The 27,572-nt window shown below is 43.6% G+C and overlaps 1 protein-coding gene across 1 annotated transcript in view; it reads left to right on the plus strand.

Moving 5' to 3' along the window:
- PARD6G (par-6 family cell polarity regulator gamma) overlaps positions 1–27,572 on the plus strand; it is a 94,786-nt gene that overhangs the window by 29,348 nt on the left and 37,866 nt on the right. The window contains 1 exon segment of the mRNA XM_033178445.1: positions 20,286–20,508. Coding sequence (XP_033034336.1) covers positions 20,286–20,508 — 223 coding nt within the window.

Genomic DNA, 27,572 nt, shown 5'->3' on the forward strand with positions numbered 1-27,572 from the left:
TGTGCCTTACACGTAAGAAGAGGGAAATTATGCTCTACATCCTTGAGGGTGTTGTATCTACATAAATTGTTTGGTATTCTGTATGGTAGACCAGTCTGCTGTCCCCCATTTATTTACTCAGTCATTTACCTCATTGTGGAGTCATGGATTTTATTTATACTTTGAATTATAATCTAATACTACTTGCTCAAATTGTTCCAGCTTTCGTCTTTGGGAGCTTTTTCTGTTGGTTTCTATTTCCCTTTGACATACCCCAATGATTATGGGTTTTGTTTTGGTTTTTGGCACTTCTTTTCTTTCCGGTATTATAAAATACCGAAGGCACATCATGTATATTTCCTGTAGCAGCCCTTCAATCAGTCATTTCTCCAAGGAGTCTTGATTCCTTGCGTGCTAGGTGTGATCATTGCTACTAGAATGCTTATAATCCTTCTTGACTCCTCAAGGCCCATAGTAATGTCCCCTTCACCATTACTGATTTTAGGAGTTTGCATTGTCTCTCATTATTTTCTTGGCCAGTCTACCTAAAGATTTGTCAATATTGTTAATATTTTCAAATAACCACCTTTTAATTTTGTCACTTTCTCTGTTTTCTGAGTCTTCCATTTATTTCCACCCTAATTGCTATTATTTTCTACTTTCTGCTTGCTTTAGATTAAGTTTGCATTTCCTTTTTCATTTCTAATGGTGGAAGTTTAGATTATTGAATTGAAATCTTTCTTTTTAAATATAGATGTTTACAGCTGTACTTTTCATTTTCAACACTGCCTTAGCTGCATCCCATACATTTTGGTATGGTGTATTTTCATTTTCATTAATCTCTACATATTTTCTAATTTCCCCTGTGATTTCTTTTTAATTTCATAGGTTATTCAGGGGTATGTTTAATTAGCACTTATTAGTGAATTTCTCACATTTTCTTCTTTTATTGATTTCTAATTTCATTTTATTGTGGTTGAAAGACATACTTTGTGTGATTTCAGTCCTTTTAAACTTATTGAGACTTGTTTTAGGGCCTAAATATGGTCTATCCTACACAATGTTTCATGTGTACTTGAAGAATATATATTGTGCAGTTGTTGGGTACAGTATTATACAGATGTCTGCCAGGTCTAGTTGGTTCATAGTGTTGTTTAAGTCTTCTATTTCTTGTTGATCTTCTGCCTATTTCTATTCATGATCGAAAATGGGATTTAAAGTCTCCAACGTTTATTGTTGAACTGTTTATTTATTGTCAAACTATATATTTCTCTTTTTTTTTTTTTTTTTTTTGAGACGGAGTCTCGCTCTGTGGCCCAGGCTGGAGTGCAGTGGCCGGATCTCAGCTCACTGCAAGCTCCGCCTCCCGGGTTCACGCCATTCTCCTGCCTCAGCCTCCCGAGTAGCTGGGACTACAGTCGCCCGCCACCGCGCCCGGCTATTTTTTTTTGTATTTTTAGTAGAGACGGGGTTTCACCGTGTTAGCCAGGATGGTCTCGATCTCCTGACCTCGTGATCCGCCCGTCTCGGCCTCCCAAAGGGCTGGGATTACAGGCTTGAGCCACCGCGCCCGGCCTTCTCTTTTTAAGTTAGTTTTTGCTTCATTTATTTTGGAGCTCTGTTGTCACATGTATATATGTTTATAATTGTTACGTCTTCCTGATAGATTTACCCTTGTATTATACAGTATCTTTGTCTCTAATAATTCCTGCATTGAAGTCTATTTTGTCTGCTGTTTATATAGGCACTTCAGCTGTCTTTTAGGTAATGTTTGCATGGTATATTTATTTCCATCCCTTTTCTTTCAACCTATCTGTTCCCCTGAATGTAAAGCATGTCTCCTCATATAATTGGAGAATGGTTGTTGTTTCTATTTGTGTTTTGTGTTTTAATCCATTTTGCCAATCTCTGCCTTTTTTATTAGAATGTTTAATTCATTTACATTTAATTACTGATATGGTAGGATTTGTGCCTGTCATTTTGCTGTTTATTTTCTGTCTCATCATTTTGCTCTCCATTGCTTTCTTTTCTGTTAAATAAATATTTTTATGTGCCATTTTATTTATTTGTTGTTTCTTTCACTCTGTTTTCTTAGTGATTGCTTTTCAAATAACATTCAATTTCAGTTAACATCTTAATTTAAAACAATCTAGCTCAGATTAATACCAACTTAATTTCAATTATATACAAAAACTTTACTCCAATATAGCTCTATTCCCATCCCTCTTATTTGTGGTATTATCATCATGCAAATTACATTTTCATATAACATTGTCAACACATTTTTATAGTCATTGTTTTCTGCAGTTGTCCTTTTAAATCGAAGAATGAGTTACAAGCAAACAAAAATACATTTATACTATCATTTTTATATACCTATGTAGTTACTTCTAACAGGGCTCTTTGTTTCTTCTTGTAGATTCAAGTTATGTGTAATGTTCTTTCATTTCAGCCTGAAAAAGGAGGCCCTTTTCTTATAAGGCAGATCTACTAATAACAGGTTATCTCAGTGTTAATTTGTTTGTTATTAATTTGGGAATATCTCATTTTTCCTTCACTTTTTATTTTTCTTCTTCATTTTTGGAAGGATAGTTTAGCTGGATATGGAATTATCCCCACTGCCTTCCCCAAACTTGAAGTATGTCATTCCACAGCATTTTGGACTTTTTTTGTTTGTTTTTTGTTTTTTTGTTTTTAACAAGAAGCCAGCTGTTAATCTTACTGGTGATCTCTTGTACAAGATGAATGGTTTTTATCTTGCTGCTTTCAGGATTCTCTCTCTTTTTTTGGCAGTTTGAGTATGATGTGTCTAGATATAGACCTCTTTAACAAACTACAAGTAGGATACACTTAAGCTTTAAAAAATATATAGATTAATTTTTCATCAAATGAAAAATTTAATGGAAAATTTTGGCTATTTTTTCTCCAAATAGCCTTTCTGCCTTTTTTTTTCCTCTTTCTCTCCTCTGGGACCTCCAGATTTGTTTGATGGTATCCCACAGACCTCTGAGGCTCTGTTCATTTTTCCTTATTCTTTATTTTTTTCTGCTCCTCTGATTGGATAATTTCAATGTACCTATCATCAAGTTTGCTGATTCTTTCTTTTGCCATCTCTAATCTGCTGTTGAGTGCCTCTAGTGGATTTTGTATTTCAGTTTTGTAATTTTCAGCTCTAGCATTTCTACTTGATTCTACATTTATAATTATCTTTTCATTGGTATTCTCTATTTAGTGAGGTACCTTTTTTTTTTTTTGGAAACATAGCCTCGCTCTGTGGCCGGGGCTGGAGTACAGTGGTGCGATCTCGGCTCACTGCAAGCTTCGCCTCCTGGGTTCACGCATTCTCCTGCCTCAGCCTCCCAAGTAGCTAGGACTACAGGTGCCCACCACCCACCCAGCTAATTTTTTGTTTTTATATTTTTAGTAGAGACGAGGTTTCACCACACTGGCCAGGCTGGTCATGAACTCCTGACCCCTTGTGATCCGCCGCCCCAGCCTCCCAAAGTGCTGGGATTACAGGCGTGAGCCACCGCACCTGTCCGGTATCATTCTTACACATTCCTTTAGTTCGTTAGAAATGCTTTCCTTTAATTCTTTGAACATGTTTATAATAGTTGATGTAAAATCTTTGCCTAGGAAGTACAACATCTGGGCCCCCTCATGGACGGTTTCTACTGACTGGTTTATTTTCCTCTGCATGGGCTTTTTATTTCTGTTTCTTTGTATCTCTTAGTTTTGCTCAAAACTGAACTTTTAAAAACATTTTTACTTATTTATTTATTTTTTGAGACGGAGTCTCACTCTGTCGATCAGGCTGGAGTGCAGTGGCGTGATCTCGACTCACTGCAACCTCTGCCTCCTGGATTCAAGCCATTCTCCTGCCTCAGCCTCCCGAGTAGCTGGGACTACAGGCGCCGCCACCACGCGGTAATTTTTTTGTATTTTTAGTAGAGATGGGGTTTCACTGTGTTAGCCAGGATGGTCTTGATCTCCTGACCTCGTCGTCTGCCCGCCTTGGCCTTCCAAAGTGCTGGGATTATCGGTGTGAGCCACCGCGCCCAGCCAAAACTAAATCTTTTAAAGAATAGGACCCTTCCTTCTCAAGGGTTTTGTTGTTGTTGCTGTTGGATTTTTTAGTGACTTTCCTGGATTAATTCTATGAAGTCTGTATTCTTTGTCATGTGTGACTTTCAGTCTTTGCTTTGTGGTCAGCTAATGATTGGATAAGATTCTCTTAAATGCCTTGAACCTGTAAGTCTTCCAGCCTTTTAGAGTGGCTCTGTATGTGTTGGGACACAGCTTCAACACTCTGGCAGTCCAGGTCTGCTTTCGCCTTCACTTTCTGATTGCACGGAACCCCAGTCAGATGTAAAACATCACAGCTGCCTCAGGTTTGTCATGGCCATGCACAAAGCCCTGCCCCTGTAGCTGTCTACATCTCTGGAATATATCAGAGCTTTTAAAAGCTTTCTTTGAACATCTCACTCCCCAGGATTTCTTTTTTTCATTTTCAAAAATTGTAAAATACACATAAAATTCATCATCTTAACCATTTTTTGTGTACAGTTCAGTAGTATTAAGTCCAGTAAGTCCTCACTTATCATTGATAGGTTCTTGAAAACTGTGACTTCAAGCAAAACCACTGGTATAAAACCAATTTACCATTGGCTCATTGATACAAACAAGAGTTAAGTTCCTGCAACATATTTCTGGTCACAAAAACATTACCAAACTTCTAAATAAAGACCCTAAATATTTCTTATATTAAATATTTGAAATAAATGTGAGCTATACATTTAAGATTGATAGAAACAAGATATATATATATATATATATTTTTTTTTTTTCGAGATGGAGTCTCGCTCTGTCACCCAGGCTGGAGTGCAGTGGCATGATCTCGGCTCACTGCAACTTCCACCTCCTGGATTAAAGTGATTCTCCTGCCTCAGTCTCCTGAATAGCTGGGATTACAGGCTCCTGCCACCACACCTGGCTAATTTTTGTATTTTTAGTAGGGACAGGGTTTCACCATGTTGGTCAGGCTGGTCTCAATCTCCTGACTTCATGATCCACCCGCCTCAGCCTCCCAAAGTGCTGGGATTACAGGCTTGAGCCACCGCGCCCAGCCAAAACAAGATAATTATTTACCCAATTTTTGGTGAATCAGTGACTGACAGCGGTTGTAGTGGTGGTGGATTAAATCAAGGAATAACTGTTTGCAAAGTGAAAACTGTAATGAGCACCTCCCACCACCATGCAGTTCAAAAACAATAACAAATATGGCAGGCATTTTCATACTGCATCATTTATTGCAGTCATATATTACCATATATTTGTGTGATTACATATTTTTATTTTACAGTAATTTGTATTTATTCATTTACTCATTTTCGAACCTGTTTATTCCAGTTCATGATTATGAGTGACTAGAGCCTGTCCCAGCAGCTCAGGGAACGAGACAGGAACCAGCCATGGACAGGACACCATTCCATCACAGGTTACACTCACATACACGCCCACAAGGACTCAGACAATTTAGACTCATCAATTAACCTAATGTGCACATCACTGGGATGTGAGAGGAAACTGGAGTAACTGGAAAATATGTAAATGTGAGAAGAACATGCAAACTCCACACAGATAGTGGCCCTGGCTGGGAATCGGTTTTTTTTTTCTTATCAGTATTACAGTGAAATAACATTGAATGAAACATTATTTGAGGACCTGCTGTATATTCATATTGTTATGCAGCCATCACCCATTTCCAGAACTCTTTTCATCTTGTGAAACTGAAACTGTGCATTCAAACTCCTCATTCCTCCTCCCCCAAACCCCTGGCACCCACCATACTACTTTCTGTCTCTGTGATAACATTTTGAGTACTGTGCTTACCTCATATAAGTGGAATCATACAGTATTTGTCTTTCTGTGACCAGCTTATTTCACTCAGCATAATGTCCTCAAGGTTTGTCCATGTTGTAGCATGTCAGAATTTCCTTCCTTTTGAAGATGGAATAATATTCCATTGTATGCATATATCACATTTTGCCTATTCATCCATTGATGGACACTTAGGTTTTTACATTCTAGCTATTGTGAATGATGCTGCTGTGGACACGGATATACAAATATCTCTTCCAGATTCTGCCTTCAGTTATTTTAGTTATATACCCAGAGGTAGAATGCTGGATCATATAGTAATTCTGTTTGTAATATTTTTAAGGAACTGCCATATTGTTTTTCACAGCAGCTGCACTGTTTTACATTATCACCAGTAGTGCACAAGGATTCCAGTTTCTCCACATCTTTGTCAACACTTACTAGTTTGCTTTTTCGATAGTAGCCATCCTAATGGGTATGCATCCCAGCATTGTGTTTTAAATGTGTTTGTCCAATTCTTGTTTGTCCCAGTGGTAACCATTCCTCGGGCCTTTTTTTTTTTGAGACAGTCTCCCTCTGTCGCCAGGCTGGAGTGCAGTGGTGTGATCTGGGCTCACTGCAAGCTCCGCCTCCCGGGTTCACGCCATTCTGCCTCAGCCTACCGAGCAGCTGGGACTACAGGTGCCCGCCACCACGCCCGGCTAATTTTTTTGTATTTTTAGTAGAGACGGGGTTTCACCGTGTTAGCCAGGATGGTCTCGATCTCCTGATGTCATGATCCACCCGCCTCGGCCTCCCAAAGTGCTGGGATTACAGGCATGAGCTACCGTGCTTGGCCCGGGCACTTTCATGGTGATCTCTATCCCATAGTGCAGCAATCTTCAAGTATCACATATCCTCTAAAAGAATTTTAAGAACAAGTGTAAAGGAGATAATGTATTTTTAAGTTGGCATCTAATTTTTCTCATAAGAAATATAAATAGCTGCAGAGGATCTAAAATACAGATGGCTTTTCAAAAAAAAACTGCTACCGGGTCCCTTTCACAAAGGACCTTACTAATTGACTAAGACATTCAGTCAACTGGTTTGAACTAAATGTGAATAGTTTCATTTGTCTGTTCGTAGATAATATTTTAACAGAGGCCTACAATGTATTGACTCAAAGGAATGACTAATAACGTGTGTTTGGGAATGGGGGGTGGGGGGTTTTGCCAGCCGTATCACATAAGCAGCTGCTTTGAAAATATCCCCACTTTCCGTGGTTTTAGGCAAGTTACTCGTTGTAAGGTCATTAAAGTAAATGCTTTGTATCTGGCAAGAGATGTAAAATTGGCAGGGAGTATGCAATAAGTATTTGTTTATAATTAGTCGTTCCCTTTGTAGATCACCTATTTTGGTCCTAGTAACAAAATAAATTTGGCCCATGAAAAAAATATTTTTAACTTTGATCATATTAGCTTTAAATGTTAAACAGCTGATGCTGATTGTGTTCGTTCAACAAATGCCCGGGGGACAAGGCTTTTCCCACTGAGCTTGACCCTAGGAGTGGGGCTTTTCCTGGAGCTGCAAGACAGGTCTGATGATGACAGTCCCAAGTGTGGGCTTTGGGGAGCTTCCAGACTGGTTCTGCTGCCTCCCAGGCTGTGAGGCTGCTAGATTTCACAGTTGAGGAGAGGTGGCTAGGAAGTGAAAGCACCACAAAGCTTGCTGCTCTTACTGAGATTCAGCTGCTTTTCTAGAATAAACACTCCTTGCATTGTTGCAAGCCATTGATTAATTTCCATGGTTCTCTAAAGATTGGTTTTGACAGTTTTTCCCAGGATTCTCGCTTTAATGGATAAGCAGCAGGATTCTCGCTTTAATGGATAAGCAGCAGGATTCTCGCTTTAATGGATAAGCAGAGTTTTGCAGGTCCTAGTCTTTCATTCTGTAAGTGCTTAGAGATGAACTTAAAACAGCACTTCCTGTCATGCTTCCCAGGCTCAACTTAAAACAGCACTTCCTGTCATGCTTCCCGGGCTCAACTTAAAACAGCACTTCCTGTCATGCTTCCGGGCTCAACTTAAAACAGCACTTCCTGTCATGCTTCCCGGGCTCAACTTAAAACAGCACTTCTGTCATGCTTCCCGGGCTCAACTTAAAACAGCACTTCCTGTCATGCTCCCGGGCTCAACTTAAAACAGCACTTCCTGTCATGTTCCCGGGCTCAACTTAAAACAGCACTTCCTGTCATGCTTCCCGGGCTCAACTTAAAACAGCACTTCCTGTCATGCTTCCCGGGCTCAACTTAAAACAGCATTCCTGTCATGCTTCCCGGGCTCAACTTAAAACAGCACTTCCTGTCATGCTTCCCGGGCTCAACTTAAAACAGCACTTCCTGTCATGCTTCCCGGGCTCAACTTAAAACAGCATTCCTGTCATGCTTCCCGGGCTCAACTTAAAACAGCACTTCCTGTCATGCTTCCCGGGCTCAACTTAAAACAGCACTTCTGTCATGCTCCCGGGCTCAACTTAAAACAGCATTCCTGTCATGCTTCCCGGGCTCAACTTAAAACAGCACTTCCTGTCATGCTTCCCGGGCTCAACTTAAAACAGCACTTCTGTCATGCTTCCCGGGCTCAACTTAAAACAGCACTTCCTGTCATGCTTCCCGGGCTCAACTTAAAACAGCACTTCTGTCATGCTTCCCGGGCTCAACTTAAAACAGCACTTCCTGTCATGCTTCCCGGGCTCAACTTAAAACAGCACTTCCTGTTGCTTCCCGGGCTCAACTTAAAACAGCACTTCCTGTCATGCTTCCCGGGCTCAACTTAAAACAGCACTTCCTGTCATGCTTCCGGGCTCAACTTAAAACAGCACTTCCTGTCATGCTTCCCGGGCTCAACTTAAAACAGCACTTCCTGTCATGCTTCCCGGGCTCAACTTAAAACAGCACTTCCTGTCATGCTTCCCGGGCTCAACTTAAAACAGCACTTCCTGTCATGCTTCCGGGCTCAACTTAAAACAGCACTTCCTGTCATGCTTCCCGGGCTCAACTTAAAACAGCACTTCCTGTCATGCTTCCCGGGCTCAACTTAAAACAGCACTTCCTGTCATGCTTCCCGGGCTCAACTTAAAACAGCACTTCCTGTCATGCTTCCCGGGCTCAACTTAAAACAGCACTTCCTGTCATGCTTCCCGGGCTCAACTTAAAACAGCACTTCCTGTCATGCTTCCCGGGCTCAACTTAAAACAGCACTTCCTGTCATGCTTCCCGGGCTCAACTTAAAACAGCACTTCCTGTCATGCTTCCCGGGCTCAACTTAAAACAGCACTTCCTGTCATGCTTCCCGGGCTCAACTTAAAACAGCACTTCCTGTCATGCTTCCCGGGCTCAACTTAAAACAGCACTTCCTGTCATGCTTCCCGGGCTCAACTTAAAACAGCACTTCCTGTCATGCTTCCCGGGCTCAACTTAAAACAGCACTTCCTGTCATGCTTCCCGGGCTCAACTTAAAACAGCACTTCCTGTCATGCTTCCCGGGCTCAACTTAAAACAGCACTTCCTGTCATGCTTCCCGGGCTCAACTTAAAACAGCACTTCCTGTCATGCTTCCCGGGCTCAACTTAAAACAGCACTTCCTGTCATGCTTCCCGGGCTCAACTTAAAACAGCACTTCCTGTCATGCTTCCGGGCTCAACTTAAAACAGCACTTCCTGTCATGCTTCCCGGGCTCAACTTAAAACAGCACTTCTGTCATGCTTCCCGGGCTCAACTTAAAACAGCACTTCCTGTCATGCTTCCCGGGCTCAACTTAAAACAGCACTTCCTGTCATGCTTCCCGGGCTCAACTTAAAACAGCACTTCCTGTCATGCTTCCCGGGCTCAACTTAAAACAGCACTTCCTGTCATGCTTCCGGGCTCAACTTAAAACAGCACTTCCTGTCATGCTTCCCGGGCTCAACTTAAAACAGCACTTCCTGTCATGCTTCCCGGGCTCAACTTAAAACAGCACTTCTGTCATGCTTCCCGGGCTCAACTTAAAACAGCACTTCCTGTCATGCTTCCCGGGCTCAACTTAAAAAGCACTTCCTGTCATGCTTCCCGGGCTCAACTTAAAACAGCACTTCCTGTCATGCTTCCCGGGCTCAACTTAAAACAGCACTTCCTGTCATGCTTCCCGGGCTCAACTTAAAACAGCACTTCCTGTCATGCTTCCCGGGCTCAACTTAAAACAGCACTTCCTGTCATGCTTCCCGGGCTCAACTTAAAACAGCACTTCCTGTCATGCTTCCCGGGCTCTTGGCTGCCTTGGGTTTCCATCATCTTTTTGTTTCCTTGTTTATTGACCAAGAGCTGTGTATGGAACATGACTTTTATCGCAACTGTCTCCCAGGTATTATTCATTCAACAAACACTTCTCAGAGCTCTATCCCTTCTTCTGGAAGAAAAAGGGTCAAAATTATGATAAGAAGTTACAGTTGGAGGAATAGGTAGATATGATTAGTAGAGAGAGATTGATATGATATAGGTGGTTAGATGGACATTTCTTACTTTCTATTTATAGTATAATCATATTATCATTGAATACATTTTAAAGAAAATAAAAATTATTTGCATTTAGAAGCTTTTGATACACTTTGTATATCAAAAAAATATAAATAGCTGCAGGGTCTTACTCTGTCATCTAGGCTAGAGTGCAATGGCGCAGTCTCAGTTCACTGCAGCCTCCGTATCCCAGGTTCAAACGATCCTCCTGCCTCTGCCTCCCAAGTAATTGGGACTATAGGCATGTGCCACCATACCTGGCTAATTTTTGTATTTTTTTGTAGAGACATGGTTTCCCCATATTGCCCAGGCTGGTGTCGAACTCCTAGACTCAAGCAATCCACCCGCCTAGGCCTCCCAAAGTCCTGGGATTACAGGTTTGAGCCACCATACCTAGCCAGAAGTTAATACACTTTTGCTTATTGATGTTGATATTTTGTGTTTGAGATCATTTTTAATAATTTTAAAAGATGAAATCTCCCTCCCAACCACATTTTTTACTATCCTATTGTAGGAATAATAGTTGAGGTCAACTACAAAATAGAATAATCATTATCTAAATAATACATGAGGGTTCATTTAGCTAGAAGCATTGAAGAATAAGAATTTGCACACCTGTGAATTTCCCAACAAATAATCTTATTCTTTAAAAAAAAAAAAAAAAACATGGGATTCATAGGCTTACATATATTTCTTGCCATATACCAGGAATTAACCATTTTGCCTCAGAACCCTGGGTCCTTTTAAGGGGAAATGATACAGCTTGTGGTGTCAGGTACTGGTGAGGGAAAGGTGGTGTTTGTTTGTTTGTTTTCTTTTTTCGAGATGGAGTCTCACTGTCGCCCAAGCTGGAGTGCAGTGGTGCAATCTTGGCTCACTGCAAGCTCTGCCTCCTATGTTCAAGCAATTCTCCTGGAGCACCCTCCCAAGTAGCTGGGACTACAAGCGTGTGCCACCATACCTGCCTAAGTTTTTCTGTATTTTTAGTAGAGACAGAGTTTCACTATGTTGGCCAGACTGGTCTCAGACTCCTGACCTTAAGCGATCCACTGGCCTTGGCCTCCCAAAGTGCTGGGATTACAGGCATGAGCCACCGCATCTGGCCAACGTGGACTTTTTGATGGGGTTATGTATTAACTTGCTACTAACCTAGGCCAGGCACAACACTGCAATCTTTTCTTAGGAAATTTGAATTTTTTTTTTTTTTTGACAGAAACAAGGTCTTGCTATGTTGCCCAGGCTGACCTAGAACTGTTGGGCCCCTGCCTCAGCCTCTAAGTAGCTGGGACTACAGGTATATACCACCATGCCTGGCTTGAGTATTGATCTTTCATTGAAATTGGTCACTGGTTTGGAGTGAGGAGATGATCTCCCGGAATAGGATGGCTCCCTTTGAGGCATTTTACATGCAGGGCAGTAGGTGAATGAGCAGAGTCCAGCAGATGTTGAAGCAGTCTCCCTGTTGTAAGCCCTGCTATATGAACAAACACCCACATGAAAAACAATGAAAATATTAGGGAGTGCCAAGTCTCTTGCTAACCTTTAGTGGTGGTTTAGGCTTTTTCATAGTGATCCCTGAACTCTAATGTTATGGTCTTCAAATGTCACATGATGCCTAAAAGAATTTTGAAAAACTACCAGTATAAAGGGGATGATATATTTTTATGTTGGCACTTTAATTCTTTTAGTAAATATAAATAGTTGCAAAGGATATAATTTACAGCATGCTGTAAATATTCCATTTAAAAATAAAGCTTTTGGTGCATGATCTCCTAAATACAACCAATGAAATCTAAATGCTGTAGTGATTTGATCCTGCTATCACGCATTTGATGGGATGATTTGGTTCTGCTATCATGCATTTTAGAATAGGATAAACAGGCTCTTATTTTTCCGCTTTTCTGACTCTGAAGAGCTCTTTTCTAATCATAAATTTTATATTGTTTTTATCTTTGATTTGTTCTTGCCATTGCTCCCTCAAGAGCTTTTGTCCTAATATTTTATTCTAATAACTTATACTTCATTACCCTGTAACTCTTCTCTGCAACAAAAATATGTGTATAAATTGAAGTTCAAACATTTTTCTCGTGGCCCTGAGGCTGTATTTGTTAAAAATATTTTTAGGTTGTTTACTAGTATAGAGTTCTAGTTTGCAAGATGAAAAGCAACCTAGAGAGTGGGTACGTAACAGTGTCAATGTACACTCCTGACCTGTACACTTAAAAATGGTTAAGATGGTAAATCCACAATTATAAATGAAATAAATTTTTATAGTAAAAAATTTCTAGATTGAGTTATTACAAGTATTATCAAATGGTGATTGGAACATAGTTGTGCAGTTTGATAAATAATCACTAGCCATCCAAAGTAAACATTTGAAAAATCTTTCATTTACTGTTAAGTATTTATTGCTAAATGAGGTAGGCTGGCACCAATTGTTTTGCTGTTTTTGTTGTTGGGTATCAACACTGTGAAGCTTCATTTGCACACTCATGTGGATGGGAGTGAAGGCCCCTAAGCACAGCTCAGCTCTTTGAACTGTCAACAGGTTGTGTGACAAAAATAATAGAGTGGTCTATCAAAATTATTTTGATAATTAGCTGACAGTTCAATTAGGACAACTTTATATTTTGTTGAAAGCAAGTAACTGGAAACTACCTGACTGGCAAGGTTTATTGCCTGGTCATTAGAGCCGTTCACTGTTTCAGTTTCTGGTAAGTATACTAAAAGGACTTTACCAAGAAGTATATGACAATGAATTACACCTGTTAATTCCTTCATTTAGAGGACTGTTGTTTGATATGATGGGGAAGTAAAAATATTTAGTACTCAATACCAATACGATTTTTAAATAAAATGCTTTTTTCATGTCACATTTCACATCTCTTTTTGTCAAAGCTTTGGAGCTCATTCAACATATGAAGCATGTTTACCATATAACTGGGCTGGCAAAGTCAGCGTCATCATTAAACACAAATCAGCCTTGATTTCTCTCAGGAAAACAGTCTGAATTTATTTTTCATTTCAAATTAACATGCTAAGACATATTTTGAGAAAATTATTGAAAGTACTGAAATTGAGATGTGTTTTCGGGTTACTTGCTAAATAAAGTTAAGATTGAAACATTGTAGAACTAGCATTTAGCCCATACTGTTCCAGGGAGGCCTGGTGTTCCTGAGTTGAAAGTGAGCTGTGTCCCTTTGTGGGGATACTGAAGTGATAATTACATATAAAAGTCAAAAACACTCTTACTAGTTGTATTAGACATGATTTAATTCTCTTATGTATTTAGTTTATAGTGATAAAAACAAATTGCTTTGGAAGTTGGTATATGTATTAGTCCATTCGCACATTGCTGTAAAGAAATACTGGAGACTGGGTAGTTTATGAAGAAAACAGGTTTAACTGGCTTATGGTTCCACAGGCTGTACGGGAAGCGTGGCAGCTTCTGCTTCTGAGGAGGCCTCAGGAAACTTGAAATCCTAGCAGAAGGGGAAGGAGTCTTACATAGCAGGACAGGACCAAACGAGAGTGGGGAGGTGCCCTACACTTTTAAATGAACAGATCTCATGAGACCTCACTCATTATCACGAGAATAGCACTGAGGGGATGGTGCTAAACCATTCATGAGAACTCTGCCCCCGTGATCCAACAATCACCTCCTATTGGGCCCTCCTCCAACACGGGGGATTTCAACTTGACATGAGATTTGGATGGGGACACAGATCCAAAGCATATCATTCAGCCCCTGGCCACTCCCAAATCCCATGTGCTTCTCACATTTCAACATACATTCATGCCTTCCCCACAGTCCCCCAGAGTCTTAACTCATTCCAACATTATCGCAAAAGTTCAGAGTTTCATCTGAGACAAGGCTAGTCCCTTCCGCCTGTAAGCCTGTAAAATAAAAAACAAGTTAGTTACTTCCAAGATATGGTGGGGGCACGGGCCTTGGGTAAATGCTTCTGTCCCAAAATGGAGAAATTAGCCAAAAGGAAGGGGCTACAGGCCCCATGCAAGTCCAAAACCCAGTAGGGCAGTCATTAAGTCTTAAAGCTCCAAAATAATTTCCTTTGATTCCATGCCCCACGTCCAGGGCACACTGGTTTGTGGGATGGGCTCCCAAGGCCTTGGGCAGCTCTGCCCCTGTCGCTCTGCAGGGTTCAGCCCCCTCGGCTGCCCTCAAGGTCTGGTGTTGAGGGCCTGTGGCTTTTTCAGGCACATGGTGCAAGCTGTCAGTGGATCTACCATTCTGGGGTCTGGAGGATGTGGTCCTCTTCTCACAGTTCCACTGTGCAGCGCCCGAGCGGGGACTCTGCAGCAGGGCTCCAACCCCACATTTCCTCTTTGCGCTGCCCTAGTAGAGGTTCTCCATGAGGGCTCTGCCCCTGCAGCAGACTTCTGCCTGGGCATGCAGGTGTTTCCACACATTCTCTGAAATGTAGGCGGAGGCTTCTAAGCCTCAAATCTTGCATTTTGTACACCCACAGGCTTAACACCATGTGGAAGCTGCCAAGGTGTATGGCTTGTGCCCCCTGAAGCAGTGTCCCTCTGTACCTGGGCCCCTTTGAGCCACAGGCCAGGATGCAGGGAGCAATGTCCCAAGGCTGCGCAGGGTAGTGGGGCCCTGGGTCAGCCCAAGAAAGCCATTCGGCCCTCCTAGGCCTCTGGGCCTGTGTTGGGAGGGGCTGCCATCCTGGTCTCTGAAATGCCTTTGAGGTCATCTCCCCATTGTCTTAGCTATCAGCATTTGCCTTCCTTTTAGTTATGGAAATTTCTGCAGCCTGCTTGAATTCCTACCCTGAAAATGGACTTTTCTTTTCTACCACATAGCCAGGCTGCAAATTTTCTGAACTTTTATGCTCTGCTTCCCTTTTAAACATAAGTTCCAGCTTTAGGTTATTCCTTGGCTCACACATATGAGCAAAGGTTGTTAGAAACAGCCAGGCCACACCTTGAATGCTTTCCCATTTAGAAATTTCTTACACCAGATACACACTCTCAACTTCAGAGTTCCACAGACCCTTAGAGCAGGGGCACAAAATGCAGCCAGGATCTTTGCTAAAGCATAGCAAAAATGACTGTATTAGTATTAGTCAGTGTTCTCTTAAAGGGACAGAATAAATAGGAGATACATATATAAATACATTTTTATGTAAAATATATAATTATATAAAACTATATTAAATATATCAATTATATTAAATATATAAAAATTGTATAGAATTTATATTTTATATGATATGTATTTTTATTTGTATAAATATATATACTCATATATAGGAGCATATATATATATATATATATGTGTGTATATATAGGAGAGTTTATTAAGTATTAACTTTCTTGATCACAAGGTCCAACAATAGGCTGTATGCAAGCTGAGGAGCAAGGAGAGCCAGTCCAAGTCCCAAAACCGAGGAACTTGGAGTGTGATGTTGTAAGGCAGAAAGCATCCAGCACGGGAGAAAGATGTAGGCTGGGAGGCTAGGCCCATCTCTCCTTTTCAGGTTTTCCCTCCTGTGTGTTTTTTTGTTGTTGTTTTTTTGGTTTTTTTTTTTTTTTGAGACAGAGTCTCACTCTCTTGCCCAGGCTGGAGTGCAGTGGCACCATCTCAGCTCACTGCAGCCTACACCTCCTGGGTTCACTCCATTCTCCTGCCTCAGCCTCCCAAGCAGCTGGGACTATAGGTGCCCACCACCACACCTGGTTAATTTTTTTGGATTTTTAGTAGAGACGGGGTTTCACAGTGTCAGCCAGGATGGTCTCGATCTCCTGACCTCATGATCCGCCCGCTTCGGCCTCCCAAAGTGCTGGGATTACAGGTCCCAGCCATTACAGGTGTGAGCCACCACACCTGGCCCTTTCTTCCTGCTTTATAGTCGCTGGAAGCTGATTGGATTGTGTCCACCAGATTAAGGATGGATCTGCCTTCCCCAGCCCACTGGCTCAAATGTTCATCTCTTTTGGCAATACCCACAAAGGCACACCCAGGATTAATACTTTCTATCCCTCAATCCAATCAAGTTGACACTCAGTATTAACCATCACAGTGACTTTTACTCTAGTTCCCAGTAAGTTCCTCATTTCCATCTGAGACCTCCTCAGCCTGGACTTCATTGTCCATATCACTGTCAGCATTTTGGTCACAACCATTCAACAATCTCTAGGGAGTTCCAGATTTTCCCGCATCTTCCTGTCTTCTTCTGAGCCCTCTACACCCAATTCCAAAGTTGCTTCCACATATTCAGGTATCTTTATAGCAATGCCCGACTCCTTGCTACCAATTTTCTGTATTAGTCCTTCTTGCATTGCTATAAAAACATGCTTGAGACTGGGTAATTTATACAGAAAAGAGACTTAATTGACTCATGGTTCCACAGGCTGCACAGGAAGCATAGTGGGAATCTGCTCCTGGGAAGGCCTCAGGGAGCTTTTACTCACGGCAGAAGGCAAGATGGGAGTAGGCTTCCTACATGGCAGGAGCAGGACTAAAAGAGGGGGAAGGTGCTACATACTTTTAAAACAACCAGATCTCGTGATCACTCACTCACTCATTCACCATCAAGAGAACGGCACCGGGAGATGGTGCTTAACCGTTCATAGGAGCTCCATCGTCATGATCCAGTCACCTCCCACCAGGCCCCTCCTCCAACATGGGGATTACAATTCAACATCAGATTTGGGTGGGGACACAGATGCAAACCATATGAGTATATATGAGCTCTATGAGATGGGAAAGACAAGGATTGATGTTAGTGAAATAAATGCTTTGTGATTTTATTGGAAACTGGATCTAAAAGATGCTGCATAAAACTTATGTTGTAGGCTTTACATGTGTGTCTTAAAGTTTTGGAGCCCCTGTGTGTGAGATAATCGGCATTGCCTACATGCTGTGCCAGCGGCATCCTTGGGTGAACACTGAGCAGAAATGTAACGTGTCCTTTGAATAATGGGGAGGGATTTCAAGGGTTTGCTCTGCTCTGCACTTCTGACAATAGCAGGAGATAGAGGAGAGCCCTTTCCTCTGCCCCTTCCAGAGTGCAGCTGTGTTCAGAGCATGTAACTGTCCAGACACCAGGTTCTGGGGTCACGCTTCTTCCCTTCCTGAGTACATAGACAGTAGGTTAGAGGGGTTTTGAGTAGTCATTGAAAGTGGCTTCTCCTGAACCATTACTATTGTTATTATTTTTGAGACCAAGTCTCACTCTTTTGCCCGGGCTAAAGTGCGGTGGCGTGATCTTGGCTCACTGCAACCTCCGTCTCCCAGGTTCAAGTGATTCTCCTGCCTCGGACTCCTGAGATGCTGGGATTACAGGTGTATGCCACCATGCCTGGCTCATTTTTTTGTATTTTTAGTAGAGATGGGTTTTCACCATGTTGGCCAGGCTGGTCATGGACTCCTGATCTCAAGTAATCCGCCCGACTTGGCCTCCCAAACTGCTGGGATTACAGGCGTGAGCCACCGTGCCTGCCCCAAGCCAGTATTTTGAACTATCCCATTGTGGTGAGCCCTGGGGTTTTTGTTTTTTTAATTGCCGAGGGCAGTGCACGATGGGTGAGAGGTTTGTTTTGCTTTTGGTAACCTGGGGAAAGTGCTTTTTGAAAGGGAGATAGAAAAGGAGGTTTGTTTTCGAGCAATTCAGTTTCACAAAGAATCTGTGGAGGTTAAGGTCTAGTGGCTGATTCTTATAAGACCAGTGGTTCTCCGTGTGTGGTCCCCAGATCAATAGCATCACCTCTTTCAGGAACTTGTTAAAAATGCAGATTCTTGGGCTGTACCTGAGCACAGTCAAATCCAGAACTCTGGGGGCCTCCAGGTGATCCTGGTGCAAGCACATAAGATTTTAGATAATTTTCCCTGACTCATTCATACAATGTCTAGATGATATAATGACTAGTTTTCCATAAACATTAGACACTTTATTCTTGTATATTTTGGAACCAATGTAATTAGTTTTCAGCTGTATTGAAGAACACAGAGTATATACCACCTGATGAATAAAGGTTCCTAATTGCCAAGTGAGGAATGACAGGAGCCAGAACCCTTGGGCATGACCCTAACCTCGTGTCCGCCTGGGGTCCTCTCTTGGAGGGTATCCTGGAGCTCTGTGGGCAGCTCATGGGCTTCTGGGCCAGGGTTAGGGTCTGCTGGAAAAGAGGTTAGTCCCTAGACATTTCCCAAACCTGGACCACCTAACAACAGCTCCGGAGGGGGGTGTATATGCCGCCTTTGGGAAAGAGACCAGACCATCATCCTGCCTCCCCGGACTTGTCTGATTTTAACCAGGTTCCTTTATTCGTTTCTTTATTCTTGCAATTTTACGTCTACTTCTGATCCTTTTGAAATGTAACCATTTTGTCTTACTAAAATACAAATCAAATGAAGACACTTCCTAGCTTAAAATTAAGACCCATACAGTCTTAATGGTCTTTTGCCTTTGGAAAAAGTTCCGAGGTTTCATTCAGCCTTGCGTTCTCTCCTGCCTCTGAGTTTCCTAAGGCCTGCCCGGAGCTGTGCAGATGCCCCCTCAGCAACCTCAGATGAGACAAGGGGCCTTGCTGAGGAAGGATTCTCCTTTCGTGCCACCCAAAAAAAAATTTTTTTTTTTATTTTTTTGAGACGGAGTCTCGCTCTGTCGCCCGAACTGGAGTGCAGTGGCCGGATCTCGCCTCACTACAAGCTCTGCCTCCCGGGTTTACGTCATTCTCCTGCCTCGGCCTCCCGAGTAGCTGGGACTACAGGCATCCGCCACCTCGCCCGGCTAGTTTTTTGTATTTTTTAGTAGAGACGGGGTTTCTCACCGTGTTAGCCAGGATGGTCTTGATCTCCTGACCTTGTGATCCGCCCGTCTCGGCCTCCCAAAGTGCTGGGATTACAGGCTTGAGCCACCATGCCCGGCCTTACCCAAAAAATTTACATTAATTTTGACGTTGCTTTTTCCTACAACATGAGCTACACAGCCTGTCCTATCCTGTCCTCAGGATATTCATCTGTGTTCATGACTGAGCCGCCCCTCGGTCAGTGTGGACGAGAGGACCGTCCTGGGTCAGTGTAGATGAGAGAGCTGCTGCCTGAGTCATTACTGCTTTTAATTTTTTAGGGTCCCTCTTCCTGTGTTATAATTTCTTACTTAGTCACTGTGAGCTCTGTGAGAACGGAGCTGTTTCTCACTATCTCCGCAGGGCCTTGTGGAGAATTAATAAATGCTTGTCCTTTTATTTATTTATTTATTTTATTTTATTATTTTTTTTTTTTTTTTGAGATGGAGTCTTGCTCTGTTGCCCAGGCTGGAGTGCAGTGGCCGGATCTCAGCTCACTGCAAGCTCCGCCTCCCGGGTTTACACCATTCTCCTGCCTCAGCCTCCCGAGTAGCTGGGACTACAGGCGCCCGCCACCTCGCCAGGCTAGTTTTTTGTATTTTTAGTAGAGACGGGGTTTCACTGTGTTCGCCAGGATGGTCTCGATCTCCTGACCTCGTGATCCGCCCGTCTCGGCCTCCCAAAGTGCTGGGATTACAGGCTTGAGCCACCGCACCCGGCCTTTTATTTTTTTAATACAACATTTTAAATTCATCTGCCTCTGCAGAAAACGGTATGAGATATCTCAGAACTGAAAATAGAGTTACCATTGGATCCAGCAGTCTTACTATGCGTTTCTACCCAAAGGAAAGTAAATCGTATTAAAAGAATACCTGCATTTGTGTCTTCATTCCAGCACTATTCATCATAGCTAAGACGAAATCACTTAAGTGTCTATCAGTGGATGATTGATTAAAGAAAATGTGGACTATAAATGCTTGTTTGTTAAGTACGCTAACCACACCCTGTTTCTGGATATTTCTCTGGTGTTTATTAATGTCGTCCCCCCCCCCAACCCCTGTCTCTTGCATTTCAGTTTGGGGCGGAATTCCGAAGGTTCTCTCTGGACCGTCATAAGCCTGGGAAGTTTGAAGATTTCTACAAGCTGGTTGTGCACACCCACCATATCTCCAACAGTGATGTAACTATTGGCTACGCAGATGTGCACGGAGACCTGCTGCCCATCAACAATGACGACAACTTCTGCAAGGCGGTTTCCAGTGCAAACCCCCTGCTCAGGGTCTTCATCCAGAAACGAGGTACTGAAGTGGTTGAGTGGCTGCCTGGGCTTGTTGAACAATCATTTTTAAAATATAGTTTTCAATTTTTTCTGTCATTACATTTGGTTCTGTTTTCTAACCTGTAGTAGGAGATTAAAGAAATTAAAATGTGTTTGATCAACATTAATATACTTAAAATACTTATACTGTGTTTTCTACCTTAAATGGTATTGACTTCTGACTTTTAAATACTGAAGAAAGAATAATATTGATACTTCCAGTCATTTAACTAGAAGTGAAATAACTCAGTGATAAGGAGGCTTGAGTCAGTGGCCTCAGAATGAAACTTGGGGTTACTGATGTGTGCTTTCCATCATCTCGTTGGGAGTAAGGAACATGTTAGCTTTAGATGATAACTTTGGTTAACTTTTAGCTCTGAGGCCCAGTTTCACCATAACTAATAATATCATTTTTTGTTAAAATAAATTACTAACATAGGTGAATGGCTGAAAGGGAAGGGGTGCCCTGCTGCTGACTTACTGTGGGACCTCATACTGCTCACATCTCTGAACTGCATTTAGATTTTTTTTTTCCATCTCCAAACTTCGGAGAACCTTGTTGTTTCAAAATAATATGCTGAAAGAAAGAAGCACCTGCAGGTGAGGCTTGAAAATGGCATTTTTATAACTGACTGCCTCTCCTTCTTTGGGCGGCCCCGCAGTGCACGTGGTGAACACTGACCACCTCAAGGAGCCAAGCAGCCAGTGGTGACTCTTGCAAAGTGAGGTTGCAGTGTGCCCTATCTGCCCTCATGGATCTGCTGCCAGAGTCTCTGGGACAGCTAGGAGAGGTTTCCCGGAGGAAAGCCTGAGCTGAGACTACAGGAAGCAGCAGCAGGGTGCTGGGCGGGAGGCAGGCTGGGCGAATTCTCAGATGAGGCCCTCCGCCTCCTTCACCCCAGTGTCCTGCTTTGCAAAACGAGGGTACTACTCATAGTAGCCCCCATCCAGTTTCTGTAGGGGTGATGCTGAGCGGCGTGCCGCCAGCTCCTCGCCCCTGCTCTGTAAATACTAGCTATGGCTGTTATTCCCATTTGTGGTGATGAAGGGAACGGCAGGAGACTCGTTGACCTCACTTCAGACAGATTCTCTGGCACAAGATCAGAACACTCTGCATCTGCAGTTCTCCCTGGGCCTGGGTATCCTGCTGATGGTGCTGAGAAGTCAACACAGCTGTCACTTCCTCACAGTGGCCTGGGGGACGGGCTGAGCTTCAGCTTCCGCATCAGTCCCTCAGGGTTGCTGGGGGACAAGGACCCTCACTGTCTCTGCAGGGTTCTGCACAGCCTCCAGCACGCCACACCTCGGTCCTCTGTATGCTGCCCTCTGCAGTAGCCACCTGCTGCTTTGCTGGTCCTGGAATGGAGGCCTGTGCCCCCTGCCTCCTGACCTGGAACTCTCCTCCTTCACATTGCCTGGGTATCTGTATCTGTTCACACGCTGCCTTCTCAGGAAGGCCTGGTCTCAGCTGCTTGATCTGATGAGCCCGTGTTCCCCTCTGCATGTCGTCCTCTGTCCTCTTACTCAGCTTCCTCTGTGCTCTGTCCATTGCTCCCAGAGCTAGTTTGCCGTCCGTCTCCACCCGACCAGGAGCGTTGCGGGGCGTGTGTTCCTGGCTGTACCCCTGCCATCTGCGGTCACAGCATGTGCTCACATGGTGTGGGTTGAGCACCGGTGTGAAGAAGGTGTGGTGTAAACTGCAGATGTGCGCACAGGCTTTGTTGCCCGTTGTGCAGGAAACAAGTCTTTTGGCCCTGCTGACTGTGGAGCTGGGGTGAAGGCCGGCAGAAGGCACTGTGCCCTTTGGCAATTGGCCCCAGGAGTCTTGGCACCCTCTACTCGGGATGCACCAAAGCTGAGGTGGGACCAGAAAGTGGGCTTATGTGTTGCCAGTGGGAATGTGCTAACCTCCAGCAGCGGCTTGGACAGCTCTGCCTCTTTCCAGCTTGCTGGCTGGGCCTGTGTTCAGTCTTCGTCATTTCTTTTTCCTTCCTCCTCTGCCCTCTGAGTAGTAGCCTGGTTAACTAGCTGGGTAAGGATTTCTACGTCTCGTGGTTGTAGCGTGAGCATGTCGCCAGCAGCCCCTGCCTTTCTCTGTCATGTTACAGTGTGGAGCTAGGGAGACCCGAACTCAGACCCCACCTTCTCCCTGGCTTTGTGACACAGACACACGCCTTGTCCTGCAGAGCTCTAATGTCCTCACCCGTACTGCCTCTGGGGTTGTTGTCAGGGCTTAATAGCGAAATCTGCTGATGACAAGCCCTTGGCTGGTCCTGCGCATATATCACTGGCCCGTCGGTCCCGTCCTGGGGAAAATCAGAGCTGCCTCTCACTGTCCTCAGTGGATTTGACTGTAAAGATGACGACATTCCAGGTGGCGGGTAGGGGCAGTTGTATCCGGTGCACAGTCAGGCACCCTCCCTACATAGTAATCTGTGCGGATGTTTAGTAATCTGTGTGTTTGGGGCAGAGCTGAGGCCTCCTGAGAGGCAACACTCAATCCCACAGCCTTTTTACTGCAGCACGGGTGTTGAGGGGTCAGTCACGGTCATGCTATTTTCATGATTCTACTGCAGCCATACCCACTCTATCATTTACTTAATAACTTTCTGTACACGGACATATTTTATTTAAATATATTTTAAGAGAGAATTTACGATCACAGAGGAAAAGTCAGCATTCTCCTAATACATATTGAAATAGACCCACAATTATGTTTTAAAGAATTAATCTGTTTCTCAGCCGAGCGCAGTGGCTCACGCCTATGATCCCAGCACTTTGGGAGGCCGAGGCAGGTGGATCACTTGAGGTCAGGAGTTCGAGACAACCCTGGCCAGCATGGTGAAACCCTATCTCTACTAAAAAATATAAAAATTAGCCAGATGTAGTGGCATGTGCCTGTAGTCCCAGCTGCTCACTGGATTGAGGCAGGAGAATTGCTTGAACCCAGGAGGCGGAGGTTGCAGTGAGCCAAGATTGCACCACCGCCCTCCAGCCTGGGTGACAGATCGAAACTCCGTCTCAAAAAAAAAAGAAAAATTAATCTGTTGCTTAAAATAATATCTTCCTCCAAACCATACAAAGACACAGTGATAAACTACAGAATAGCATTCCTTTATGAATGTAGATGTAAAAACCCTTCAGCAAAATACTAGCACATGGAAAAATGCACCCACACAAAAAGTACACGAATGTTCATAGCAACATTATTCACAATATCCATAAGGCGGGAACGACCCACGCATCCATCAGCTGATGAATGGATAAAGTGCGTGCGTGCGCGTGTGTCTAGTCAACAAAGTGTATGCGCGTGCGTGTCTAGTCAACTGTGTGCATGTGCCTGTGTCTAGTCAAGCGTGTGCGTGCGTGTTTGTCTAGTCAACAGTGTGTGCATGTGTGTGTGTCTAGTCAACAGTGTGTGCACACGTGTGTGTAGTCAACAGTGTGCGTGCGCATGTGTCTAGTCAACAAAGTGCATGCGCGTGTATCTAGTCAACATTAAGTGCGTGCATGTGCGTGTCTAGTCAACAAAGCGTGTGCATGCGCACGTGTGTCTAGTCATCAAAGTGTGTGCATGCACGTGTGTCTAGTCAACAAAGTGTGTGCATGCGCGTGTGTCTAGTCAACAAAGTGTGTGTGTGTGTGTGTGTGTAGTCATGCAGTGGAATATTATTGAGCCATAAAAAAATGATGCACTGACACATGCTACAGATGGATGAACCTCAGAAACCTTATGTTTAAAAGTGAGAGAAGCCAGACATAGAAGTTCCCATACTGTATGATGACTTTTGAAGTGGATTCTCATTATTCAAGGATTGTATATTGATGAGAATGTTGTGACCAGAGGCTCACAGGAACCTAACCCTGTGTTCCCCCGGAAGCAATGGTTCCATGCTCAGTAATTCAGTGAGCGTGTCAATTTTAGAGAACAAACTACCACATGTGACAAGAATCCTCTGTAATGTGAAAAGTCCAGAACGGGCAAATCCATAGACTCATGGTTGCCGGGGGCTGAGGGGTGGGAGAATTGGGAGGGAGGGGGTTTCTTTCTGGGGTGATAGAAATGTTCTAGAACTTGAGATCTGTGTAAATACCAACAGCCATTGAATTCTACACTTTAAATGGGTGAAGTTTATGTGAATTATATTGGAATAAAGCTGTTAAAAATAGAAGGGACTGTCCACCTTGCCAGGGCTGATGAGCAGACCCCTGGATCTGAGCCATGGCCCTGCATGAGGTTTTAGGGGTTTATCTCCAGCCTTTATTTCCAAAACTCAGCCATCCTCCATATGTGAATACTTTGACTTTTTAATAAACATATTGGTTCAAAACTTTAAAAAAGTCCTCTCTTCCGCTGGTCATAGGAAACTTCCTGTGCTTCTCTGAGAGGGCGCCAAGCCTGACGAATGCCCCAGGTGGGCACAGGAGTGTGGCATCCTCAGCTGCCTCCCTGTCCTCACTGGGAATGCACACAGCACAGCACAGCCCAGTGGGATTAGCTGGGCCTGTCACTTTGTTACCAATAGAAATGACAGATATTTTCATCTCCTGTGGTAGTTGCATTCCAATATCCTAAATATCATTGACAGTAATCATTATTTAAAAACAATGGTACATATTGTTATTTAATGCATGAATAAGAAAAGTAATGTGCCACACATTTGCTTTACTTTTCTGATAATTGTCTTCAAAATAATTTCCTCTATAACCCCCTGTGCTTTATTTTACACCTTTAAGAACGTTATTTTGAGAAAGGGGTTCCCAAGCATCATCAGATTGCTAAAGGGCTCTTGGCTTATACCAGGTTCAGAGCCCCGCTTGCAGAGAGGCTGCATTTCGGGCTCAGACGACAGGCCGGGAATGACTTCGCTTTCATTCTCCTGGGATGATCAGGACGTTCTCTCGATGACTGCATGGCATTTGGGGGCAAAAGGACCCAGCCTTAGGCCTTCAGTGCCTTTCTTCTTTATTTGCTAGGCTTCTGCTGCATCTGGCCAGGGACTGTGAAAAGCCATGGGCTTTTCCTTTGGACAAATAACAGCTGTCTTTGCCCTTCTCTGTATCGCTGTGCTCGTCTAAGTAAGAAGAACAGCAGTTACCAGAATGGATTGGCCACGATAAGGGGGTCTGGACTTGAGTCTGCATATTTAGGTTGCCAACACAGTGTGTTAAGTGTTAAGGATGCACTTCTCTGTTTCCCTGCTCCCCAAGGGTGCAGGAATGTTTTGGGAAGCTGGCCCTTGCCAGAGAATGCACAACCAAGTGGATACTTGAAGCATCTCTTTCTATTTTTAGCAGGATAAACAGGAAGTGCAAACAGTAACTTTTCCCTGCTTATCCATCAAATAAACTCTGCAAATGCTAGCATAGGCTGGAGTGTGGTTACTTACCTCCAGGCACAGCCCAGGACTTGGTAGGGTGTGTCAGCAGGCCTCCTCCGGAATGTGAAGACTTAATTACACTGAAAGACGGTCAGCACAGAGCACTCTGGACTCCTTACTTTTGAAGCTAACATCAGTGTTGCACATTTGCATATACCTGTTAACTGTGCTTGGCATTCTGGGCATTCTTTTGGGTTCCTAGAATGAGGAGAACACAGTTGTAAACTGTTTGATTTATCAGAAGTTGCGCGGTGGGGTGTACTTTGCTATGATTGCACTTAAGTGAGTTACTAGAAAAAGCAAGGGGTGTTCTTCAAAGTAAAACATGGAATGATTAAGAATCTTGTTATGGACACTGGCAGAATTTTCAAGTTATCAAGCATAGAAATCCTGCTTATAATTGTTTTTCTTGGATTCTTAGGTAACTAGCTAGAGGTATGTTTGGTTTTTAAATTGAGGGTTCACTGCTCATCAGGAAGCCCTCAGTTACGCCGCCAGAATTCAAGTTCTGCATTCCACACTCCAATGTCGTCTCTTTCCTCAGACGCCGCCTAGGGGCTTAGGTTGTGTGCCTTGGGGGCAGGGAGGAGGTGTGTTTTTGCTGAATTCGCCTCACTGTGTCCTTGTGCTTACGGGGACAGACAGAATGTGGGCTCTGCCCTCTGGGGTAGGAGGTTTTCCGGGAGACAACGTTTGCTGCTTTATTGGCCACAGATTCCTGGAAGTTTGTGTGTTTGGAGGATTTTCTTTTTTTTTTTTTTTTTAATAAAAGAAAAAAGTCTCCCACTCCACCGTGGGAATGTGGAGAAGATGAAATTCCTGCAGCCGCGTTCACGCTAGAGTAGGAGTGTGTTGAGGGAGGAGAAAATGTGCTGATGCAGCTCATCAAAAAGAAACAGAGTCAGAAGCCCCCCCCTCCAGAAGAATCCAGGGTTGTCCTCCAGGACGCCCACGTGAAGCCGAGCTCTGCAGGCGCGGTTGGGAGCAGCCACAGCCGCCCGGCTGTCTGCCTTGAGCCAATGGGAACGGAGAGGGAAACAGATGACTAACTTGTATTCTCCAGTAGTCCCAGCAAAACACTTTGTATGTAAATAGTGAGAGTGTATACTGATTGAATTGGAGTCTGATTTTCTTACTTTTCTTAACATTTAAACCCATAATGTATTTATAATTGGGATTATCTTTAAAGACCTAACATATCATACCTGTCATTAAATTCTTCATAAAACTTTGTTGTTTTTTAAAAAGCTCTTCTTTTTAAAACATATTTGTGGCCGGGCGCGGTGGCTCAAGCCTGTAATCCCAGCACTTTGGGAGGCCGAGACGGGCGGATCACGAGGTCAGGAGATCGAGACCATCCTGGCTAACACGGTGAAACCCCGTCTCTACTAAAAAAAAAAAATACAAAAAATTAGCCGGGCGAGATGGCGGGCGCCTGTAGTCCCAGCTACTCGGGAGGCTGAGGCGAGAGAATGGCGTAAACCCGGGAGGCGGAGCTTGCAGTGAGCTGAGATCCGGCCACTGCACTCCAGCCTGGGCGACAGAGCGAGACTCCGTCTCAAAAAAAAAAAAAAAAAAAAAAAATATTTGTAAAGCAAGATTCAGATGACATAGAGGCAATCCCACCGCCCTGAGGCAATGACTTTTGCATTTTGGCAAAATC

Source organism: Trachypithecus francoisi, unplaced genomic scaffold (genome assembly GCF_009764315.1).
Source record: "Trachypithecus francoisi isolate TF-2019V2 unplaced genomic scaffold, Tfra_2.0 Lachesis_group19, whole genome shotgun sequence".
NCBI classification, from domain to species: Eukaryota; Metazoa; Chordata; class Mammalia; order Primates; family Cercopithecidae; genus Trachypithecus; species Trachypithecus francoisi.